We start from the raw sequence: 23470 nt of genomic DNA on the forward strand, positions 1-23470 counted from the left end.
GGGCATTCTCCTTCGCTGGTGGGGAGGCGGACCAAGGGCATTTCCCGCGCTTGCTAGTGTGTACACTGACAGGGGTGGTCCCCTGTGCCAGGTGGCGGGCAGACCGGGATTGTTTCCCTGTGCCGGCGGAGAGGTGGGGGCATTTTCCTGAGCCAAGTGCGCCCCCCCTCTGAGTAGGCTCCTGTGCATGCACTCCTCAAGGATCTCTCCTCGCCCCTAGCCTTTCCTCCCAACGCCCCCCCAAAAATCAATAAATTAAAAAAACACATACACACACACACACACACAAAAGAATGCTTCTCCCAGCCTCCCAGAGCCAGACGCCACCTGACCAACTCCTGGCTCTGACAGCGGGCACAATCTTGATCTCCACCTCTGACTGCTCTTAGGGGAGACACAGGGGCATTGAAAAAAAATTGTGCTCTGCCAGCTGCTGCCTAGGGAGCCAAGCCAGCCAGAACATGCCTCTCTACCATGTCTGCTCCGCGAACTTCATCAGACAGGTCACTCAGAGGTGGCCTCCTCCACTGCCAGCAGCGCCAAGGTTCAACTCCCGCCAGTATTCAGATGTTAACTGAGATGCTCTGTCTACATTTAGCTGAAACTATAGACCAGTCTCAGGAGCAAGCAAGGGCAGCCTCTCCTCACTCATCCACCATCTTCCTCCTCTCTCGAGTTTACTCTTCCTGCCTTTTTAATTTTAAGAGCAATTCCACAACCATTTGACAAATTTTGTTCTATAATGTTTCTTTTCATAAGAAGACTTGAAATAGCTTACAAAATTCAAAAAAGTAATAAAGCAGGATAAAAACAACAGACTATTTAAAAAAGCTGAGAGACCTGAGATGAATTATACTATTTTCACAAACTGATAATGTGATCAATTATAAGACCACCACTGATTAAATTACTTACGAAGCAGAAGGAGGTAAATGGTAGTTGAATATGTGCACATATTAGACACTATGTAAATATAAATTTGTAAGAGATATCCATCAGAAATTCTGATATTGAGACTCCAGAACATAAGTTTTATTGACACTTTCATATTTCTTTCATATAGCTTTAGTAGGTAATACATACCTAGAAGTGTGTTTGAAAGCTGAATGATTGAAAACTTACTTGTTAAGTGATAATAGTGAAGTGAGGCTCACACTATCAGAAAGCTAAATGCTTCAACAATATAAAATCAAGTAAGGGACTATTAATTCATTACATTCTCATGCTATTTATTGTATATCTACTGGTACTGAAAATATATGTGGAGTAACACATACTTCATTCAAAATTAGAGAATCTTCTTTATTTATTTTCTTCAACACAAATGTTCATGCTCACATTCCTAAATGTAACAGTTAACAATTTTAATTTGATATTTTTTTACTTTAATAGCTTTTAAATAATAAATTATTTAACAAAAAATAATTCAGTGAAACAGAGACAGAGATACTACATTAAGCTTTGTTATAATAACCCAGGATATCTTTATTATTTTGGAAAAGTAAACAAACAAACAAGAAGTGCGCTGACACCAAAGGAAATAAAGGTAGGAAAAACAAGGTAATATTTTCTTATGGAAAACAAGACTGAAAATCAGGTTCCTAGTTCCATTTCTAGAATAATTTAGATGTTCCATTTAAGACAAATCTTTACACTCACAAAAATGGGGCAAGAAAAGATAAGGTTTATTAAGCATCAACTATGATATTATAAAGTACTTTAACATTTTGGAAAAATTTGACTCATTAATCAATTCAAGAAAGTACTAAGTTACATTTCCCAAAAAAGTGTATTTATGTTCATCAGCGTGATTTGTAAAGGCTCACAGAATAAATTCTGGAGAAAATACATAGTGCAGGGAAACCACTATGTTTTAAGTCATTTCCCATTAACTAATGTAAAACCACACAAACTATTTTTAAAAATCACACTTACTTTGTTGGGAATGTTCCTCAGTGTTCCTTTGTTCCAGGTTGTCTCGTCTGGTTGAATAGTTTCACAGTGAGGTTCATGGCTTTGTACTCCATCTTCACTGCTTTTAACAGTCTTTTTCCCATCAAGGGATACATAGCCATTGTCAGTCTCAGTTGATTTATCAATTGAATTCTTTGTTTTCTTTGACCTAAAAAAAATTCAAAGCATGTTATACATATTTAGTTTATTTTGGATGGATCAGTGATAGAAATTATGATCTAGTGATAATAAAATCTAGCAGTTACTTCTAAGAATTTTAATGGCTACCTCATTTTTACAATAAATAATTTAGATATGTAGTATTCATTATAGGAAATAAACATATAAATTGATGTTCTGCTTCAGCTTATTTTATAGGTTCTGAGATCATACAAATAGCAATTCTAAGAGACATGTCTTAACTTACCAAATAATTCTTGATGAAAATTATCTGGTGTTTGAGCAAAATCTAGGATCAAAATTTGCCCGTTTTATTATGATTAATATGTTTTTAAAGTTTTATTTTAAAAAATATCAGTAATTATTAGGATAAGTTGCAGTTAATGCTTTAACTTAGTTTTAATATACTCATTTACCCAAATACTTTACCATTAGTATATAAAATAAATATCTCTGATACATTTACTTTAATATACAATGGAGACATAGGACCTTTGTTACATAAAAATATATGAAAAAAGGAAAAACTTTATACAAGGTTCTAAATAATGGAAGAAGGATAAATAAAGAACACAAAATAAAAAAGTACAGTAACCTTTTTCACTCACTGAAATACTCTGAAAAAATATTAGTAATCGTGGAGTGTGTAAATATCTAAAAGGCTAAAATTGAGGTTTTCATTTATAGAAATTAATTTTTTTCAATAACTAAAATACGACATAGAAAATAATAAACAAGACATTTTTGATTAACAGGCAAATTCTTGAGAAGTCCCTTCAGAGACTCCAGTGGGTGAAAGAACAGCTATCCAAAGAAAATGGTTAGTATTGTAGAAATATAATGTAAGCCCCATACAAAATTTAAATGTGCTCAATGCAGATTAACTCTATCACAGAACATTATTAAAAGCAATTGTATTTATATTTAAATAACCCCCCTTGAATTTTCTCCAGAATATCAGCTTTGCAAGAAAGAAAAAATACAACTAGTATACTGACCTCATGTGAGTCAGAAAACACAAGTTTTTAAAAATGTACCAAAAAAGTTATCCATAACACTACAGTTACTCAGTTTTATTGGAAATTTTAAGAACTGTGCAAGATCTTAGAACTCCCCTGTTCTAAATTCTAATTTTTGAAATCAGGAATCAGAAGTATAAAAAGGTCTAAATGATTTATTTAAGATCATGCAGCCAGTTAGAGGCAAAAATGACACTAGGTTACAGATCTTCTGACTATGAGCTTAATTTAATTCTGCACATTACCTCTAACTGCCCTCTTTGGAAAACTGCCTCTTAGAATTTCTTGTTAACACACTCATCAAAGCCTAGGAAATTTCTGTCTTATACAATAGGCCCCTCTCCTTCCTGATCTTCTCTTGCAAGGTTACGAAAAGGAACAGACAGACTATACATCCCATATGTTCTACAGATCTCCAACAAGTTTTAGTCATTCAGAACAGTCTCCACAGAATTGCCGAGACTTAGAAGCCCAATCTTCTGACCCTTTTCTTTCTACGTGATCCTCAGAGACATGAAGAGACCAAGCAAATGAGCCAGAAAACAAAGATCATTTAAGAGTGGCAGCAGGAGGGAGGAAAATGGATTATACTGGAGAGGAGAAAGGGCAAAAACAAAAAATAAAAGGTGCAGTGAAAACTTGTGACCTTCTCTGCCTGAGGAAAAAAGTGACAGAGTTAGTTATCAATTGATCCCTTTATCTCTCCCTTGAGCATGGAGATGTGGCAAAGACCAAAGGAGATGAAGTTACTTGATATCTTGAAAATGTGAGAACTCAAAAATAGAGAAGTTTTTTCCAAAAAGGTATTTATCAAATTTCATGGATATTATAATAGGCTGGAAAGGGACAGATAAAAGGGGTGAAGGAAAATTGGAAGGTTAGTGTAGAACCATTAATCAGACAGGATATGCAAGAGGAAAAATTTATTTGAGAAGAAAGATGGAAATGTTAGACCTGAAGTGCTTGGGAGCAGCGTAAGATCAGTAGGTAGTTGAAAACAGGTCTGGGGGCCAGTAGTCAAAGTAGAAAAAGTGGCTGAAAGCTTGCAGTTTGAACCAAAACCTGAGAGGGCAGAAGTTAAGAGCCCAGAGGAAAGCACTTTGAATTAGTAATAACTGTTACTTTAAGGATAATTACTTCCTTACTATGACATGGTGAAGACCAAATTAAGCCAGGAGTAAATACTAGTAGCATCCATTCCATATGACTTGACAGCTCTCAGCTATCTCCTACTTTATTCTTTCCTTATCTCTGCCTCCTTCCAACCTTCTCTGGGTTGCTTCCCTCCCCATTATCTCCTCCAAGTATGAGTAACACTATCAGAAGATAAACAGAAGTTACTAAGCATAGAAACTATCTGATGCTTTTCGTGAACTAAATGCAGATAAGTTACGATCCAAGCGGAAATGACAAAGTAATAAATGTAAGTGCCACCCTCAGAATTTACAAAGTACATGAAAATATAAATCATGCAGCTTGGCAGTGACTGGTGATTATGGCAATTACAAGAGTATCGTTGGAGTGGGACAGTAGGGGCAGCCCATTTGAAGAAAATTTTAGGGCAGGGTGCCAGGTGCAGCCCAGCAGGGTTGGGAGATGGGTTACAAGAGGATTAATTGAATAAGTAAGTATATTGAGGATAATGGGAATTGGTTTTTCAGTGATAGAGAACAAAAATACAAATAAAAAGAGGAAAAGATGAAATGTACTCTGTGGTACTGTATCAGTGCAAATTCATGTTTTATATTGGGTTGGCCAAAAAGTAACTTTAGTTGTTCCCTGTAAAATAAAAGACACATTTATTGATTTGGATATTTTGAGTATGTCAGCTGTTGCCCACTGTTGGCTTCCAGTGGTAGAGGTCAGGGGTGCTCCTAAACATTTTTCAAAGCATAAGGCAACTCCACAGCAAATAATTATTTGGCCAAAATATCAATAGTACCAAGAAACTTTGCAAACCACTTTGACACATTCAATCAGTCACAGCACCTTCTCCATACACCGCACAAATCTTTTGCATTTCAGTTGTGTTTTTACCTTTCTTGAGATAATAAAGCATAATATGCCAAAAATGTTGCATATTTCCTTCCATCTTCATAATTAAAATGGCTGCACAAAAATTCACCAATTTCGATGTTTTTTTAAATGCATGCTGATATGAAAGCTGTCACAATAGAATCTAACAAAATTGTTTTAAATGAAGTTAAAGATGATTAAGCATTGCAGCCACTATGGAAAACAGTTTGGAATTTCCTCAAAAAACTAAAAATGGAACTGCCTTTTGAACCAGCAATTCCATTGTTAGGATTATATCTGAAGAATCCTGAAACAGCAATTCAAAAGAACCTATGCACCCCTATGTTTATAGCAGCACCATTTACAATAGCAAAGTGCTTGAAGCAACCTAAGTGCCCATCTGTAGATGAGTGGATCAAAAAACTGTGGTACATTTACACAATTGAGTACTATGTAGCAGAAAGAAAGAAGGAACTTCTACCATTTGCAACAACATGGATGGAACTAGAATTATGCTTAGCGAAATAAGCCTGGCAACGAAAGAAAAATACCTTATGCTGTCATCTATTACAGGAAACTAATGAACAACACAAACAAATGAGCAAAATTGAACCAGAGGTATGTAAACAAGGAATAAACAGTAACAAGGGGGGAGGCAGGAGAGAGAGAAGGGGTAAGAAGGGGAAGGGTCTAGTCAAAGAACATATATAGATGACCCATGGACATGGACAGCTGAGTGGGGACTGAATGTTGGAGAGGAAGGGAATAAGGGAGCAGGGAAGCAAGAGGGGGAAAAAAGTGGGACAACTGTAATGGGAAAACAAACAAAAAAATTTTTAGTGGGGGAAAAATGAAAATATGAAGAATGGAAGTGCCAGTTCAGTGAATATTAGAAGGACAAGGATTTTCCTTCACACTGTATATTTTTCTCCCTATCTGATCCCTCCAGAGTTTGGCATTCTAGAGAAGTAACGACATAAGTTTATTTGCATAAAACTAATAAGACCAGTTGTTAATAGAGGGGTTTTTTTGTTTTCTTTTTTTGTTTGTTTTTGACCAAGAGTTTGACTGGAATGTCAAGCCTAAAGGAGACATGCTTTGGCTCAGGTTGTTACCAAAAAGCCCTGAGGAACTGGGAATGACTTTCGAAGGTAATAAAAGCCCACGAGATAAAAGGCCTGGTACCGTGGCTGGTTGTGCGGTCCAGAGCAATCTTTCCAGGGAAGGAATGAAGGTTGTTTTCCTGAAAGATGGCTAGAAGGGACCTTAAGGCACAATGAAAAACCAGAACGACTTGGAAAAGACAGGAGTGTACAGGCAAGGCTGAATGCCAGGTATGTGGCCCAGCTCCTGTGCCCTGAAGAGCAGACTGAAGGTCACCCTAAATGTTCCTTGGGTAAGTTCCAGCAAAGCAAAACTAAAGATCATAAGTGATCATTTTCTGCTCTTGTTGTGTTTATGCAAATGAACAGAATAAATTAAAAATGGACTTAATGCAGTCCCTTTAATGACAAGGAGGGTAATCTTAGGGAGAAAAACCATTATTCAAGGAAAATCACAATGATCAGCAGTAAACTATAAAGTAGTGCAGCGAACAATCTTTAAGGTTTCTTTTCATTTAAAATATGTTTTCACTTGAAAGTTAAACCATGTCTGTGGTATCACCAGAGATATTTAAGTTACAGGCAAGAAGAATGTCAAGTGCCTTGCAACTGGATGTCTTTCCGATAAGACAGTCTTACAGATTTAGAGACTTGTATGTAGGTTATGATACATAAATTAACATGTGTTTTCTGTTTTCAAAGGGCATAAGCCTATGACCGCATTACCCGAGTGATTGTCTGTATGTATAGGACTCACTTAATCCTGTCTGCAGCGCTGCCTTCTGAGACTCAACGGTTTGGCTGAACTAAGTGGCTGGGTTGGCGAAGAATGGGGTGGTCTGTGGGCTTCACTTTAAAACTGGTTTCTCTTTTCTATCCTAATGGCATGGACTGAAAGGGGCCAGAAGTCTGAGAGGGGGGAAACCTAAAATATTTCCCTCAGCCAAAACTAAGTATAATGGGCAAAAGGGTTTTGGACAGGTAAGATGTGCCTAGCACACCTTCCTCCAAAGAAGCCTCCCCCCCCCCTAATGTGGGACATTGAAAAATTAATCCCTGCCTTTTGTCATCTAGTGGTTATGGATTGAATGATGTCTTTTAACCCTTTTTGCCAAATCTGTTGGCCCCAGAATACTACAAGGATGCCAGCCTGTTAAACCAAGCATGCCATTGTCTGGAGACAGCCAACTGACCTGGAGTCTGCACGATCCTTTCCCATGTGGGAAGGCCACCCTCCCCTCCACGCCCTCACTCTTATTAGGGATTTCTGGACCCAAGGGTAGGTAGGACAACGACCATGTCCAGCTTGAAGCAGCTAGAGGAGCATGAGACCTTCGCCCATTGTCCTTTATAAGGCTATAAAGGGTCTTAATATCTGAGATGGAGGGATTGTTATTTTTTATTGTTAAAATAATTAATAACTTATTTATTAAAAAAGGAAGAAGAAGAAGAATATACGAAAGGGTGAAGCGGGAGAGCTTGTTAAGTACGAGCCATGGGTATGGACTTGGGGGGGTGATTGCTGGAGGGGTGCTGGGTGGAGGGGAGTAAAGGGGAAAAAGTTGGAACTACTGTAACAATATAATCGATAAAATAAACTTTAAAAAAAAAGATGATTAAGCATTATAGAACCATTGTACAGAAAAAACAAAATGAACCTTCTGGCCAACCCCAAATTCTAGATATAGAAATACATGTAAATGTAAAGGGATAAACACACACACACACACACATATTGTCTAGCTCTACCCACTGAAGAAGGCCCAGAGGTAGCAACACCCTGACAGTAATGAGCACATGTAGTACACAGATCTTGGTTTCTATATACCATGCCCCTTGAAGAAACGGCTAATTCCAGGGCTGAGAGAGCAGAAGTATAAGCTGAACATGAAACATTCTGTTGTTCCAGAAAGTATGGAAGTGCTCAGAGTGATAGGGACATGTCAAAAAAATAAAAGAAACTGCTCAAAGGGGCTCCACTTGCCAAATTTAGGATAATCTGATCATCAAAATAAATAACAGTAACAAATTAAATAAAATAGAGATCCATGAGTAAATGAAGAAGAGAAAGCTATTCCTTAAAGTAGAATGTCTATTAATAAATGTAGAAGGAATGATGGAGTTAGAAAAATCACCATTTGGTAACCATTATAATAATAGTTCAGGCAAGACTTAAAGAAGGTGAAGGGATTAGCCAAAGAATGTACAAGGTCTCTTCAGAAAATGTCCAGCGCGTTAATATCAGAACGGTCTGCATGACATCCACGTAACCTAGCAGCCAAGGAGAGTGGACTGGAATGCACATGGGTGAACAATGACAACTTCATGTGCTAGTAAGTGGGGGCAGTAGATGCCATTGAGTGAGCATGTGTAATGTGTGGCTGTCACATTCAGAATGACTGAGCAAGTACAGCAACAAATCTGCATCAAATTTTGTGTTAAGCTGGAACATTCCTCCATAAAAACTACTCAGATCATTCAGAAGGCCGCAGCTATGGGCAACTGGTGACTGGCAGCTTCATCAAGACAACACACCTACTTATGCATCACATCTCACGCAGACTTTTTTGGTGAAACAAGTCACCCAGGTGACTCAGCTCCCCTACAGCCCAGATTTGGCTAAAATCACCTTTGAAAGGGAAGGGATTTCAGACCTTCTATGAGGTTCAGTAAAATGTAACAGGGCAGCTGATGTCAACTGGTAGAACTATGTGAGGTCTCAATGTGCCTGCTTTAAAGGACTGAGGAGTCATTGTCCGATACATAACGTTTCCTTTATCTTGTATCTTCTTCAATAAATGTCTCTATTTTTCATATTACATGGCTGGATACTTTCTGAACACATACAACAGTGTGGTGAAGGCCAGAGAGAAGGGAGAGTGGGTGGAGGTGGGCAAAGGAAGGGAAAATGGGGGCATCTGTAATAGTGTCAACAATAAAGAAAAAATTATCCCCCCCCCCCAAAAAAAATAATTCAGGCAAGAATCTTCAATGGATGCTAAAACTAGAAGGTAAAAATGTGATGAGAAGTGAGTTATTTTTACAAAATTACTGTATACTTGCACAGGACTTTTATTTGATTATAAAAAATAAAATAAATTTACAACGAAGAAATGTGGCAGAGGCAGACATTATCTTAAACAAATGATTAACGTAAATATCACTAATAAGGGAACAAATCTACATTGTTTGCCCCCTCATAGGATGCAGTGAGAAGAACAAGTTACACTTCTATGACATCCCTGCCCAAAATGCATAACTTGGGTTTAATTATGAAGAAACATCACGTTACTAACCTAGTAGTGTGCTGCTAAATGCTGAATGACCAGCTCTCCAGGGCTAAAAAGTCCTTATTTGTAATGTTTCCTGATTTCCATGGTATAAATAATCCTCTCATGGCCAATTTCAAGTACCAACTGATAGCACTAAATACGGAATTGGGAAGAGATACACATATTCAACTCTCAAAAGTCACTTGGAGCCAGATCTAGACCACCACTGGCACAAACCCAAATTAAGGTATATTCTAGAAAGTGAAGCCTGGTAGTCTTCAAAAATTGGGAAAACTGAAACTTGTTTTTTAAAGTACAAACTGATTTGTATTCTGAGTAGGGCATTCTTTGGATGTGAGTATAGAGGAAATGCTGAATGTGGAAACCATAGGAGAGCTAAATTCCATATAATGCAAATAAAGAGGGTCAAAAATTGTGACTCTCCAGGTGGAGTTTAGTTTTACCACTAACTATACTATATCATTCATATTGCAATTAAGAGCTGAAAGTTAAAACTTGATGAAATATTAAGTTCTTAAATGGAACAGAGGTTATCAAGACTCAGATGTTTAACTCCTCCCATTTCCTTGTTTTAGGAAGTAAAAAAATTAGGGAAAGGTGGGGGAGTGAGAAATTAAAAAACAGATATTGTAAAATTCTACTTCGAGTATTCCCTAAAGGGAAGCAACTTCTATTTAAGTGCACTTTAAAATATATACAAAAATAAACTGAAGCATTTTGATTTTAAAATAAACACATATATACCTAAATCACCATTCCCTACCAAAATTAAAAAGGTAGAAAGAAGCTAGTATTAGGCATTGAAATATTAAAGTAGAGAAAGAAAAGGTACTTTTTAGTACTATCTAGAAAGCGTCTACCTTTCTATAGCTATACTTAATGCATATATTGAATACACTCACTTAATAAAACCAGAGTTAACAATATTTTCTTAGCTCAACTCAAACACCATGAATCGCAGGCATTTGGGAAGTGAGGTTAGCAATATCTTGAAAACAGGAGACATACAAGTCTATACTAATTTTACTTATTACATGGCAGAAACTATATTTCCTGCGTTGGATTTTGAACAAAAAAGCAGTTGTAAAGAAACAATGTGCAATTTCATTGCCATGGTCAAGGTTTACAGTTTTATAACTAGACTACCACTTTAATCTTTGAATGACAAGACCTGTCTAGAATTTTCTTTTAAGTACTACATTTGACATTCAAGAGGGATAGCTCTATGTCAAAAATACCCTTAGGAGGAAAGGACCTTTAGAAGTATATGTATAAAATTACCTTACTTCCTTTGTGAGATAAATGATGATCTTGGTCTTTTCTGAAAAAACGCAAACAAATATACAATCTACACCATAAATAAATCAATCATAAAACAGATGGTTTTCACATTAAGAACTTTAACCAAAAAGTTAACAGAAATTTTAAAAGAACTTACTAGCTTATAAAATCTCAAATCTGTATCAAGCATGAAAACCAATGTGTTTCCATATTAAAAAACCTAGTCAGGTAATCAAAAACACTCATGGTACTCTGCATTGCCACGAGGTGGGGGGGTGGGGGGTGGCTGGAAGTATTTGTTGGTGTTGTCAAAAATATTCAGAGGTATATAAACAGATCCAACTCATGATCATCCTTTCAGTATCAAAGGACATTAGAGAGGTGCTACTTAACAGTAGAAAATAACACATGTTCTAGAATATAGTATGATATTTCTAGTTCTGCTCTCATTTCAACAAGGTTAGGTAGGCATCAAGAGGAAGGGGAGGTTAGAGAAACAGAATGCATGAAATTTCAGATATAAGAAATTGACAACAGGAGCCTACAGAGTACCATCACTGTTATCTGGAGTGGTCATACACCTTGATTACACACAAACATAGCTCTTGGGTCCCAAGGTATCCTCTACAACATATAGTTCAATGGGTATGTACCAAATTAGATTTATTTATGATACCTGTAATCTTTTTAGGACCAGTCCAACTCTAAAGTACAGTGACTTTAGCAAATTTAATGAGATATCTAGTTGTAGTTATAAGATATTCATTAAAAATCTGGGATATACTGGCATTTGCAGTCTTCATCCTTGTCTGTGGAAAACATGCAAGAGAGCTTCACCCAGTTTATAGCTTACTAAAGTCATTACAAATGAAATTTTAATCCTTGTACCAAAAATTTCTGGTGGGACTGCATACCATTTTATCTTATACGATGTACTGCATTATATAAAGAAAATCAATTTATTAAATCTTTAACTTAACTTGTGTTAAAAGTGGTAAATATGGAAATTAAATGGAACAGAAATCTTTAAGGTAGGTCAGAGAGTATATAAGTTAACATGTGACCTGGTTTTATTCTGATTTCTGTGTCTTAAGCACCAAGTCAATTTATATGTTACTTTTTCTACTCAAAAAAGAGCATAATTCATATTCACTGTCTGCTTCTGAATAATATTGGGATGGTCAAATGAATCTTAAAGGACAGGAAGAAAAACTTAGAATATATCTGAATTCTGAAATAGGTGTTATACTGAAGAGATAGACAACCTACATGTATTTTCCCTATTCAGTATTATCAGTAGAAACTAAAATAATGCTAATTTATGACTATAATTCACTGAAATTAAAATATTAAATCCTTAGAAAATATGGTTGATTTCTATATTTTTAAAAATTGATCCTTTCTTTTATAATTTCTAATTTTTTCAAATGAGAAATACTGCATATGCTTTTTTAAAAGTTTTACCTTCAGAAGGAAATATTCTTAGAGATGATAAATAGGGCTTTTCCAACTTATAAATACAAGATGTAAAAATTGTAGTTTTCAACATAACATTCAGAAAACCAACAAGATACCATATACAAATACTTGTATGGTTATGCATTTATTTTTCCATAAGTTATGTTAATTCAGACACCTCAATGGAGTACCCAGTTTTTCAATTTTTTATCACCAGAAACAATTTTAAGTCTCAGTTGATATTTCATAGTTCAGGATCTTTCTAACTTATTAAAGCCTGAAAGAACAAAACATCAAGATTTCAAAACTCAGTTTAGAATTTCTAAAATTAACATTTTTCCTGAGACATTTTTTTGTATCTAATATTTAAAAGTCTTATTCATAAGCTGGTAAACCAGTCCCAGAATGAGACAGTACAGTGCATCTTTAAAAACACATAGATTATAGTTTTCATGATTAAAGGAAATAAATAAAAAAGATTTAGCCATTATAATATCAATGACTGGTAGTCAAGGTTATGCTACAGCTCAAAAGGAGGGAAACTGAAGTCTGAATCTCATTTGAGAAACATGGTAGAATTCCAAAGGCACCAACCTACTATGTTAGGGGGATTCTGAATACTGATTAATACAATATCAGTTTCAGACAACCAAAACAACCAAAGAATTACACAAAAGGAAAATATATCCAGTATGCTATTTATAACTACTCATCAAAATTTCTTGAGAAATGTTTAAGAAACTGACTTCGCAGTGATAAAACTGTCACATCCTACTGTTAGAAAGGAGAGCAATTAAAAAAAGAAAATGAAAAAAGACTAAGAGAAAGATAGACAGATTCAATGCAAGTTAAAAACCAACCAAATCTTTATCTTCTCTGGAGGAAGCAACTTAATGCAATGTTACGGGAAACTATTAAAATTTTGGAAAATTTCCTCAAAAATTACAATCAATGAAAATATGCCCAGGATATTATATGCTTAATTATATAATGCATGATAAACTTTATAAGAGCACAATCACATATTGATGAAACAATGATACTAGTAAAGAGTTGACAAAAGTGACCAAATTAGTTATTTGCAGTATCCTTTTTCTTGATTCATTAATTTAGCAACTTTTATCAATTATATTCAGTATTTTGATAACTTAACTTTTTTCAAATTTATTATATGTATATGCACACTAGAAATATAATCCTTAAGTGTTCTGAATTAACTATTCAAAATAATTATACAAGATTGAGTTAGGTTTAATTTACTTTTGAAGTTTACTATCATTATATTTCTTTATTTGGCAAATATTTATTATGGTACAAACTATACAAAAAGACCAATATGTAATAGTAGAATTTTATCCAGTAGTGTATCTTATTCTTTTAAGTTAAAATGCCTATGTTTTATATCATATAATTTTAGATAGAGACAAAAATTAAAAAATCATACAACTCTCATGACATATTAGTAAAGCCATTTTGACCTATATTGCTGATAAAAATAACCAATTTAATAAAAGTAAAATAGGACTTGAAAAATCACAAAATAAACCAAAATCAAGAAACTCAACTAAATATACTTTCATGGCATATATTCATTCTCATATATTTACACATATCCTTTTTTTCCATAATCTATAGTACTATAATTTAGCAAAGCAAAATCCATGATAGGGCTGTCATATGTAAAGTCATTAATATTCATTACCTGAGGCTGAAGCGCCAGAAAGGGGATAGTGCATCTATATGCCATATAAAGCCTTGAATAAATACAAACCCTGATAAAAAGAAAGCAGCATGCCAGAGATCTCTGAAGACTGCTCCAACGCTGTATGAGGTGCTTGTACCGTAGCTCTGAACTGTTCCCTCCTGTGAATTATCCGTAGTACTAGAACCATCTCCTTCCCTATGTACTTCCAACTGGGCTGCTTTTCTTAATTTCCTTTATCAGAAGAGATTAAGAACGGAAGGTAGCTTTAAAATTTTAACAACCACTTTCATGGTAGTATGTTCAAAATTTTGGTAAGCATACACGCAATAACTAATATATAATAAAGTTCACATTTACTGGATAAAAGTTAACCCAAATATAAAGTCCATATTTAAGACCAATTTCTATAAATGTTAAGGTATTATTCCTTACTTATACTGATGGTCAGTGGACATTAGGCAGTAAGGATTGCATTAAACAGATATTTACAAAGTATTTCTTCCCTATTTAAATGCCACTTATCTGCAGATGAAGAAAAAAAATTTTAATCAAAGAGAATTATCATCTAACTAATCAGCAATGCTATTTATCTATTTATATTTTCAAAATGAAAAGGGTTAAATCTCAACATCCCCAAACTGCAAATATCACTATCTCTTTGCAACAATATTCCAAAGAGGAATTGCTCCAGCCCTGGTTGGGTAGCTATTTGGTTGGAGCGTCATCCCATACACCAAGAAGTTTGCAGGTTCGATTCCCACTCAGGGAATATATCTAAATTGCTGGTTCAATCACCGGTCAGGATGCATATGGGAGGCAATCAATCAATGCTTCTTTCTCACAAATAATGTTTCTCTCCTCCACCCTTCCTCTCTCTAAAATCAATAAACGTAACTTTGGGTGAAGATTTAAAAAAATAAAGATAAAAATTAAAAAGAGTAATTGCTCTAAAAGATCTTTAAAACAGAACTCCATTGTAATGAATGGCCAGTGAGACTTGCTATGTTTACTTAATCTAGGGGCAATGCCAAACAGCTTCAAATAGCATTTAGTAAACAGAATTTAGCTACAATTTTTTCTTGGCTCTTGTTTTTGCCAAAACATCATGTAAGTACAAAATTTTTTAAACACTGGGAATTATTAGCAACTCCAAGTAACATAGTGGGTTGGCAAAAAAAATACTTTATTTTTTGTAAAATAAAAGACACACTTTTCATTTTCACCAATAACTTTATTGATTTGGATATTTTGAGCATGTCAGCTATCTCCCACATGGTATAACAGTGATAGTTTTCAATTAATATCTCGATTTGATCGTTATCAACTTCAACTGCTCTACCCAACCATGGAGCATCATCCAGTGATATATCTCAAGCATGAAACTTCCCAAACCACTTTTGAAACATTCAATCAGTCACAGCAACTTCTCCATATACTGCGCAAATCTTATTTTGCATTTCAGGTGTCTTTTTATCTTTCTTGAAACAATAAAGCATAAAATGCCAAAAATGTTGCATATTTTCTTCCATTTTCAGTATTATAATACTGAAATTTTTTATGTTTTTAAATTATATTTTACTGATTATGCTATAACAATTGTCCTGATTTTTCCCCCTCCACCACCCCGACCCCCACCACCCAAGCAACTCCCACTGCCCCTGAAAATCCCCCCACCATTGTTCATGTCCTTGGGTCATGTGTATAAGTTCTTTGGCTAGTCCATTTCCTGTATTGTAATTTACATCCCCATGGCTATTCTGTAACTCCGTATTTCTTAATCTCCTCATCTCTTTACCCATTCCCCCATACCCTCTCCTACCTAGCAACGATCAAAATATTCGCTGTATCCATGATTTTGTCTCTATTCTTATATGATTAGTTTGTTTTATTGTCAATAGAGATGTTCTTTTTGCTATTTCATTGTTCATAGTTCTGATCTTTTTCTTAAGTAAGTCCCTTTAACATTTCATATAATAATGATTTGGTAATGATGAACTCCTATTATTTTCTTGTCTGGGAAACTCTTGATCAGGCCTTTGATTCTAAATGATAGCTCTGCTGGGTAGAGCAATCTTGGTTGTAGGTTCCTGCTTTTCATGACTTTGAATACTTCTTGCCAGTCCCTTCTAACCTGCAAAGTTTCTTTTGAGAAATCAGCTGACAGTCTTATGGGAACTCCCCTATATGTAACTAACTTCTTTTCTCTTGCTGCTATAAAGATTCTTTATCTTTAACCTTTGTCATTTTAATTATGATATGTCTTGGAGTGGGCCTCTTTGCATCAATCTTGTTTGGGACTGTCTGTGCTTCCTGGACATGCATGTCTACCTTCTTCACCAAATTATAGTTTTCCTTCACCATTTTTTCAAATAGATTTCCAATTTATTGCTCTTTCTCTTCTCCTTCTGGAACCCCTATAATGTAAATATTGGACCTCTTGAAGTTGTCCCAGAGGCTGTTTATACTAGCCTCATTTTTTTGGATTCTTTTTTCTTCTTGTTCTGCTTGGTTGTTTTTTGCTTCCTCGTGTTTCAAAGCATTGATTTCTCAGCTTCATCCACTCTACTGTTGTTTCCCTGTAAATTGTTCATTTCTATTAGTGTATCCTTCATTTCCAACTGGATCTTTTTTATGTTGTTGAGGCCCTCACTCAGTTTCTTGGGCATCCTTATAACTAGTGTTTTGAACTCTGCATATGATAGGTTGCTTATCTCCATTTTGTTTAGTTCTTTTTCTGGAGTTTTGATTTATTCTTTCATTTGGGCCATGTTTCTTTGTCTCCTCATTTTGGCAGCCTCCCTGTGTTTGTTTCTATGTATTAGCTAGAACTGCTTTGACTCTGTGTCTTGGTACTGTGGCCAAATGTAGTAGGTGTCCTGTAGGGTCCAGTGGCACAGCTTCCTCTAAAACCCAAGCTGGGTACTTAGAGGCATGCCCTTCATGTGGGCTGAGTACACACTACTCTTTAGTTGAGACTTGGTTGTTGTTGGCAGATCAATTGGAGGGATTTACCCAGGCCAGTCAGCTGCAAGGACTGGCTGTGACTACTGACCACCAACTTCCACTCTCCATGGAGGATCATCTGTGCAGGGCAGGGTGGTGGTGCTCTGATATGGTTTGTAGCTGTCCATTGGGTGCGCTGGTCCTGGGGTTCCCCGGGTGGTGCCTGCCAACGTGAGCCCGGGGCAACCTGTCTGAGCTATAAAGCAATCTGAGATGGCTGCTAATTGTGCTGAGCTCGGAGCTTCCCATGCAAAGTCAAGATGTGAATCTAAGCAGGCTGCTGCTAGTGCCGGGTCTGGGGCTCACTGAAGTCAGCTGTTGCTTATTTGACAAGATTTAGGAAGTTGTGAAGCATAAGCCAAGATGAGCCATATATATGAAAAAGCAGCTTGGTTGGGTTCATAAGTTGAGTGGGGCAAACTCTCTAGGGATCTCCAAGGCAGGTCAAACAGTGTTAGCCAGGTTGATTGAGTCTCATATATGACACCAGCTTACTGACTCAGTCTGGATGGATATAGTTTCTTTAATTCTGTGGTTGTCAGACTTCCATTCAACTTGATTTCTGATGGTTCTGAGTGATGGCTGTTCTATATTTTAGTTGTAATGTTGATGGGGTTGTGTGAAGAGGCAAGCCATGTCTGCCTACACTGTCATCTTGACCCGATATAAGTTTTTTATTTTTTTAAATGCATGCTGATATGACAGTTGCCACAATACAATCGAATAAAATTATTTCAAATGGAGTTAAAGACAAACTAAGTGCCACTAGAGCCATCTTACAGAAAAATCAAACAAACTTTTTGGCCAACCCTATATGTTTGCTACATTGCTATTAGGTGCCTAGAAATTAGCTTCAAGAAAGAAAATAAAAACAAAAACAGGTATGTGATTTCAAAATGATCTTGAAGCAAACATAGAAACAAAATCATATTTGGTGTCAGATTTTGAAAGTCACTGGTTTATTCAAAAGAGTAACTTTACAAGGTAACATTTTATTCAAGTCAAGAACAATTCTAGGTTCAAATTACAGAAATCTACAAAAAAGTTCACTCAGTACCTTCTTCTTTTACCCCCTGTACATAGAGGAGGCTTGGGTGTTCTTGTTGAAACAATCTGGCAGTGCACAGTTCCTAGGAGCAGCATCAGCCATATTGGCCCAATCACTTCTGTCAGAGGTATGTTATGTGGGCTTGAAGCAGAAACGAACAATACTATTGCAGCAACTACAGAAAGGGAAAGAAAATATGTTATAGATCTGATAGTCACTTCTTCTAAACTTTAAAAATTGTTTTAACATTGCTTTTTGCCAGATTATTTTTATAAATTTGAATAAGTTTAAATGTGTTTCCAGGCAAGCTCTTTCAGACTGGCTAACCATGCTTGCTGTTCAGTAATAAACTCTTGGATCAAGATAACAAAAAATGTAGTCTTTACAGTACATACCTTAACACTACAAGGAAAATTAGATGCATATGAATCTAAGGCCATTACTGGTAAGATCCCAGACAGTCAATGGAACCACACTAACCTCAAGTGCACTTATTTCTTTATCAAACACAGAAATCTATGTTAGTGTATAATAAGGCTATAAAGAGCTTCTTTTCAATAGAGGTCTATCTACTCAGAATTAATAGCACATTTACTTGGGCATATTCCTCAGGGAAGCCACTAAACATGCATTAATGCTAACCATTGCCACATGAAGAAAAAATCTTGTTTTTGCCTGGTCAGCATTGCTTAAGCTTTGTAGACATGAATTCTCTACCTTTTGGGAATCTACTTCCTTTATCTGTCAATCGAATGGTCCTATTTCTCCCATCTCAGGGATAGACCTGTAATCTAGGCTTGCCACAGTTTTAACTCTGAGCACAGTAATTAATAAAAAGATGAGTATGTGACCTAAGTAGGGCCAATCAGAATCTTTTACAGAAAGAAATAGAGATATTTGAAGGCCTTTCTCCTAGATTAAACACTAAGATCATAAATAAAAAAAATTGCCACAGGTACCTCAGCTGTCACTTTAAAAAAAAAAACGGCCTCCCTAAGAATGAGACCAACACAAGAAAAGCAGCATAAAAAGCGTAAGAAGTGAAGACATCACCTAAGCCTCTATATTGAGCACTGCTTGAATCAAGGGCTTAGGAGTACGTAATTTAGTTTTGGTACAATTGAAGAATTTGAGTATTAGATTTTTTTTAAAAATAATTTTTCTAATTCTCACCCGAGGACACATATATTGATTTGAGAGAGAGAGGAAGGAGAAGAGAGAGGAAGTGGCGGGGTAGGGGGGAGACAGAGAGAGAGAGATTGATTTGTTGCCTCCCATTCATGTCCTGACAGAAAATCAAACCTGCAACTTTTATGGTATATGGGAAAACAATCAACTAGGCCAGGGCAAGTATTAAGGGATTTCTGTTCATTTTGTCAGGTGTGGTCATTGGAAAATGACTGTGTAATATTTTGAAGAAGTTCGTACTGATGCATTCAGGGGTAAAATGCCATGATGTACATACTTTACTTTAACAAAATAGATTAAGTAAATATGCCAAAATGTTAATAATTATTTAATCAAAGAGATGAGAATATGGGTGTTTAGGGTGACTATGTAATTATCACTTAAATCATTTTGAGAGTGAGATGAGAGCTGTTAATAAAAGCATCAGGACAACACAAGTAAACTTGGATAGCTAGTTTGTCCCAGGCAAATTAAAACATGTGGCCGCTCTGGTTATTGCACAAGTCTATTTAGTTTCCTGGAGTTTTTTGGAAAGCTTTTACGATAAACAGTAAAGACAACAAAAAACTTTTTGCAAAAGGTAATTTGCATTTGGTTTCTGCCACCTGTGACTGAAAGAATCCTGGTCTAGCATACCAAGATTTAAGCTTAAAATACCACTTTACCTTCTAAAATGTTAAAGAAGTATAATAAAACAAATTTCAGCCTTCTATTCTCCTGAGAAATAAGATTCTTGAAAAATAAAAAAGACTTAAAATTTTAAAAAATGCCAACCATCTTTATGAATTACCCTAGAATTTAACTCAAGTTCTCTAGCTGTTTTATAATAGTCTGGAATTTGGAAAAATATTGAGTTTTTGTTGTTTTTATTATGAACTATAGTGTGACCTTTATCCAGTTCCTTAATTTTTTTGAGCCTTGGTTTATTCCTCTGTACAAAAACAATATACAGCTACACAGGTTTCAAGTGGAATAACACATACACATAAAACACTTTGAAAAGTTCTTTACATATTGTAAATGTGTACCTAACATTAATAAATAGTATTTCTATTAGCTATTATTAACTTAACTATCTTTAAAAAGGATGAGAATGCAAATGCTACTTAAGAGGTTCAGAATTTAAGGCACAAAGAAGAACATCTTAAAGAACTTCAGATATGATAGACTTCTGGCTGGTTATTTACCTTTCAGCCCTATGACCACCATTTTCTGTAATGCTAGGACTATGAACTTAAAAACTATTTTCTATCTCAAGAGGAGGTTGTTATATTCTGTGAAATTCTGCCACTGGAAAGCATTATAAAAGAGGAGAAGGAAGCCACTTTATTCCTCTTTTTCCTTCTTCCTTCTGGCCGGATCTCTCAAAGTGGCCATGCCCCATCCATGGTCCCAGTTCCTGAGCAGGTGCTCCTGGTATCACCTCTTCCCTTTTATTCCTCCTTGAGTAAAGGGTTCGAAGATATAAGAAGAAAACATTCACTTCTCTGTTATACTTTTTGATTACTTAACGAAGCCTTGTGAACCAGACTATAGTGTTGAAGATTTCTTCTTAAATAGTATTTCTAGAAACTTCTCTAAGAGATCAACTAATACACAAATAGTTCCAAGGCAGGGCTTCATATACTGGCCAAGCAGAACTCTACAGAAAATCATCAGGAATATAGAATTTCCAAAGTTCAATTTTTAGGTCTGTTAATCTTTAGGATTTAGTAGCTGGTACTAGGCACTGGCCGAGCTAAGTGTCGCTGGTTCGATCTTCCAGTCAGGGTACATCAGAGAAGGAAAACTCTGACTCCAAAAAACCTCCGCTGCCTTGCGGCATACCTCTTCAGGGGAAAGGCTAAGGGAGTAAACCCCGACAGAAAATCCGGAGCCGGAGTCCCTAAGGCGGTTTGACGTTGTAGTCAACACCGGCAACTCCTGCGGCGCACCTGAAGCCAAGCTGTATTGACTCCGTCTTTCCCTTGGATCCTTCAGCTGCGAAGAGAGGGGGGGTCTGCTGCATGGGCAACAGCAGACCCTCCATATTACCCTGCCCAGGCTCTGTAGCTTCAGCGTCATCGCAAGATGTCGATTCAACACGGGAGGAGACAGATACTACCATGTCACTCCCGAGTCGGACTGCACAGCCATTCTCGGCGGTGCAGATAGACTCTTAAGAAGCTACACCATCGTCTCTCGAGACGGACGGCTGCCGACGACGACGACGACTAGGCACTGGGAGCAGAAAGACAAATAAAACATAGGCTATGTTTCCTGCCCCTCTTCAGTTTAGAGAAAAAAAGTTAGACATATAAAGAAAAATTAAAACACCTATAATGTACTTAAATGTGTACCCACCCTTGTAATTCATATGTTGAATCCCTAACCCTTCAATGTGACTATATTTACAGACAGGACCCATAAGGATGTAATAAAAAGGTTGAATGAGGGACTTCTGGCCAAGATAGAGACCTAGACTGATATGCTCCATCTCCCTCCACAACTAAGAAAAACTACAACTACCGTAAAACCAGAAATAACCAGATGTTCCAGAAAATAAAGCTACATGGAAGTCCAACATATGAAGTTACAAACAAGTGGTACTCGTCTGGACAGGTAGGAGGGGTGAAACCAGGGCGGAGATGTCAAGCTGTGCTGGTGGTGGCAGCTGCAGCGACAGGCAGCAGGACCACAGTAAGTATAGACACCCGTATTTAAGGGACGGTGAAAAGCACCTGGGAGAACCCCTGGCTGCAGACCAGACCTGTCAGCTCGCAATTCCAACGCTGGGGAAGGCAGACCCCCATTGCCTTTGACTGTGAGGGCTGGAGGGCGTGGGGATGGAGGAAGAGGCTCCCGGTCTCTCAGCAGAGAGAGAATGGCAGGAATCCATCTTGGACCCCCACCCCCACACAAAGCGCCACAGCGTGGTGAGAAGGGTCACCTGGTAGTGACGAGTGCACAGGGCTCCGCCCCCTATAGCGTAGGAAGTAAAAAACTGCAGGCATGGCAGGGATAATGATAGAGATCCCAATCACGCAGCTGACCAGAAAGCAAATACATGAATTAATGGATGAACAGATAGATAACTTTCCTGAGGCTCAGTTCAGAGCTATCATTATAAGACAGCTTACACAAATAACCATGGGACTTAATCAAGACAGGGAAGTAATGAAGACTAGTCCTGCTGAAATGAACAAAAACACGTATGAAACAAGTGGTGAGGGAAGGAAAACCAGGGATCAAATCAACAAATCGGAACATAGGGAAGGAACAACAGTCAACCAGTGCAGAAAGAGGAAACAAAAAGTGAGGAAAATGAGGAGAAGCTCAGAAACCTCTGGGACAGCTATAAGCGGGCCAACATCCGAATTATAGGGTTGCCAGAAGGTGAAGAAGAAGAACTAGAAATTGAAAACATATGTGAAAAAATAATGAAGCAGAACTTCCCTAACTTGGGGAAGGAAATAGACTTACAGGTCCAGGAAACACAGAGAGTTAAAAAAAAACTGGACCCAGGGAGAATCGCACCAAGACACATTATAATCAAAATGTCAAAAATTAAAGATAAAGAGAGGGTCTTAAAAGCAGCAAGAAAGAAGAAGAGAATTACGTACAAAGGGGTCTCAAGAAGACTATCAGCTGATTTCTCAAAAGAAACTCTGCAGGCAAGAAGGAACAGGCAAGAAATTTCAAACTAATGAAAATCAAAAACCTACAGCAATGATTACTCTATTCAGTGAAGTTGTGAAAGTACTTCCAGGACAAAGTAAAACTGAAGTTCATTAGATCCAAACCACTGTTATATGAGATGTTAAAGGGACTTGTTTAGGAGAAGGAGGACCAAAACTATGAACATTAAAATGAAAACTGTATCACAACAACCAACAACAGAAGCTAGGGAATTGAAACAAAGGCAAACAAAGTAGGCAACGAGAGTGGAAAAAGATTTATAGGTATAGGGGACATATAGTGGGGAGGTAAGTGGGGAGGGGGAAGGGGAGAAAGGGAGGGAGAGATGATGCAGGAATTAAGAAGCATAGTAGGAGGGAGTGGAGTAGATAGGAAGATGTTGAGAAGAACTATATGCACAACCAATGGGCATGGACTAAGGAGGGGGGGACAACTGGAGGGAGGGGGGTCGTTGGGTGGAGGGGAGCAGAGGGAAAAGAAATTGGGACAACTGTAACAGCATAATCAATAAAAGATATTTTAAAAAAAGGTTGAATGAAGTCATC

General features: G+C 36.8%; 1 protein-coding gene across 3 annotated transcripts in view; it reads right to left on the minus strand.

Moving 5' to 3' along the window:
- PHTF2 (putative homeodomain transcription factor 2) overlaps window positions 1–23470 on the minus strand; it is a 147648-nt gene that overhangs the window by 39880 nt on the left and 84298 nt on the right. For all 3 annotated transcript variants that reach the window (XM_090287302.1, XM_090287300.1, XM_090287301.1), the window contains 3 exons: window positions 18069–18234; window positions 14075–14239; window positions 1936–2122 (listed from right to left, as the gene is read on the minus strand). In XM_090287302.1, coding sequence (XP_090143428.1) covers window positions 1936–2122; window positions 14075–14239; window positions 18069–18234 — 518 coding nt within the window. The remainder of the gene's footprint in view (window positions 1–1935; window positions 2123–14074; window positions 14240–18068; window positions 18235–23470) is intronic.

The sequence above is a fragment of the Furipterus horrens genome, unplaced genomic scaffold (assembly GCF_987537825.1).
Source record: "Furipterus horrens unplaced genomic scaffold, mFurHor1.1.pri manual_scaffold_9, whole genome shotgun sequence".
NCBI classification, from domain to species: domain Eukaryota; kingdom Metazoa; phylum Chordata; class Mammalia; order Chiroptera; family Furipteridae; genus Furipterus; species Furipterus horrens.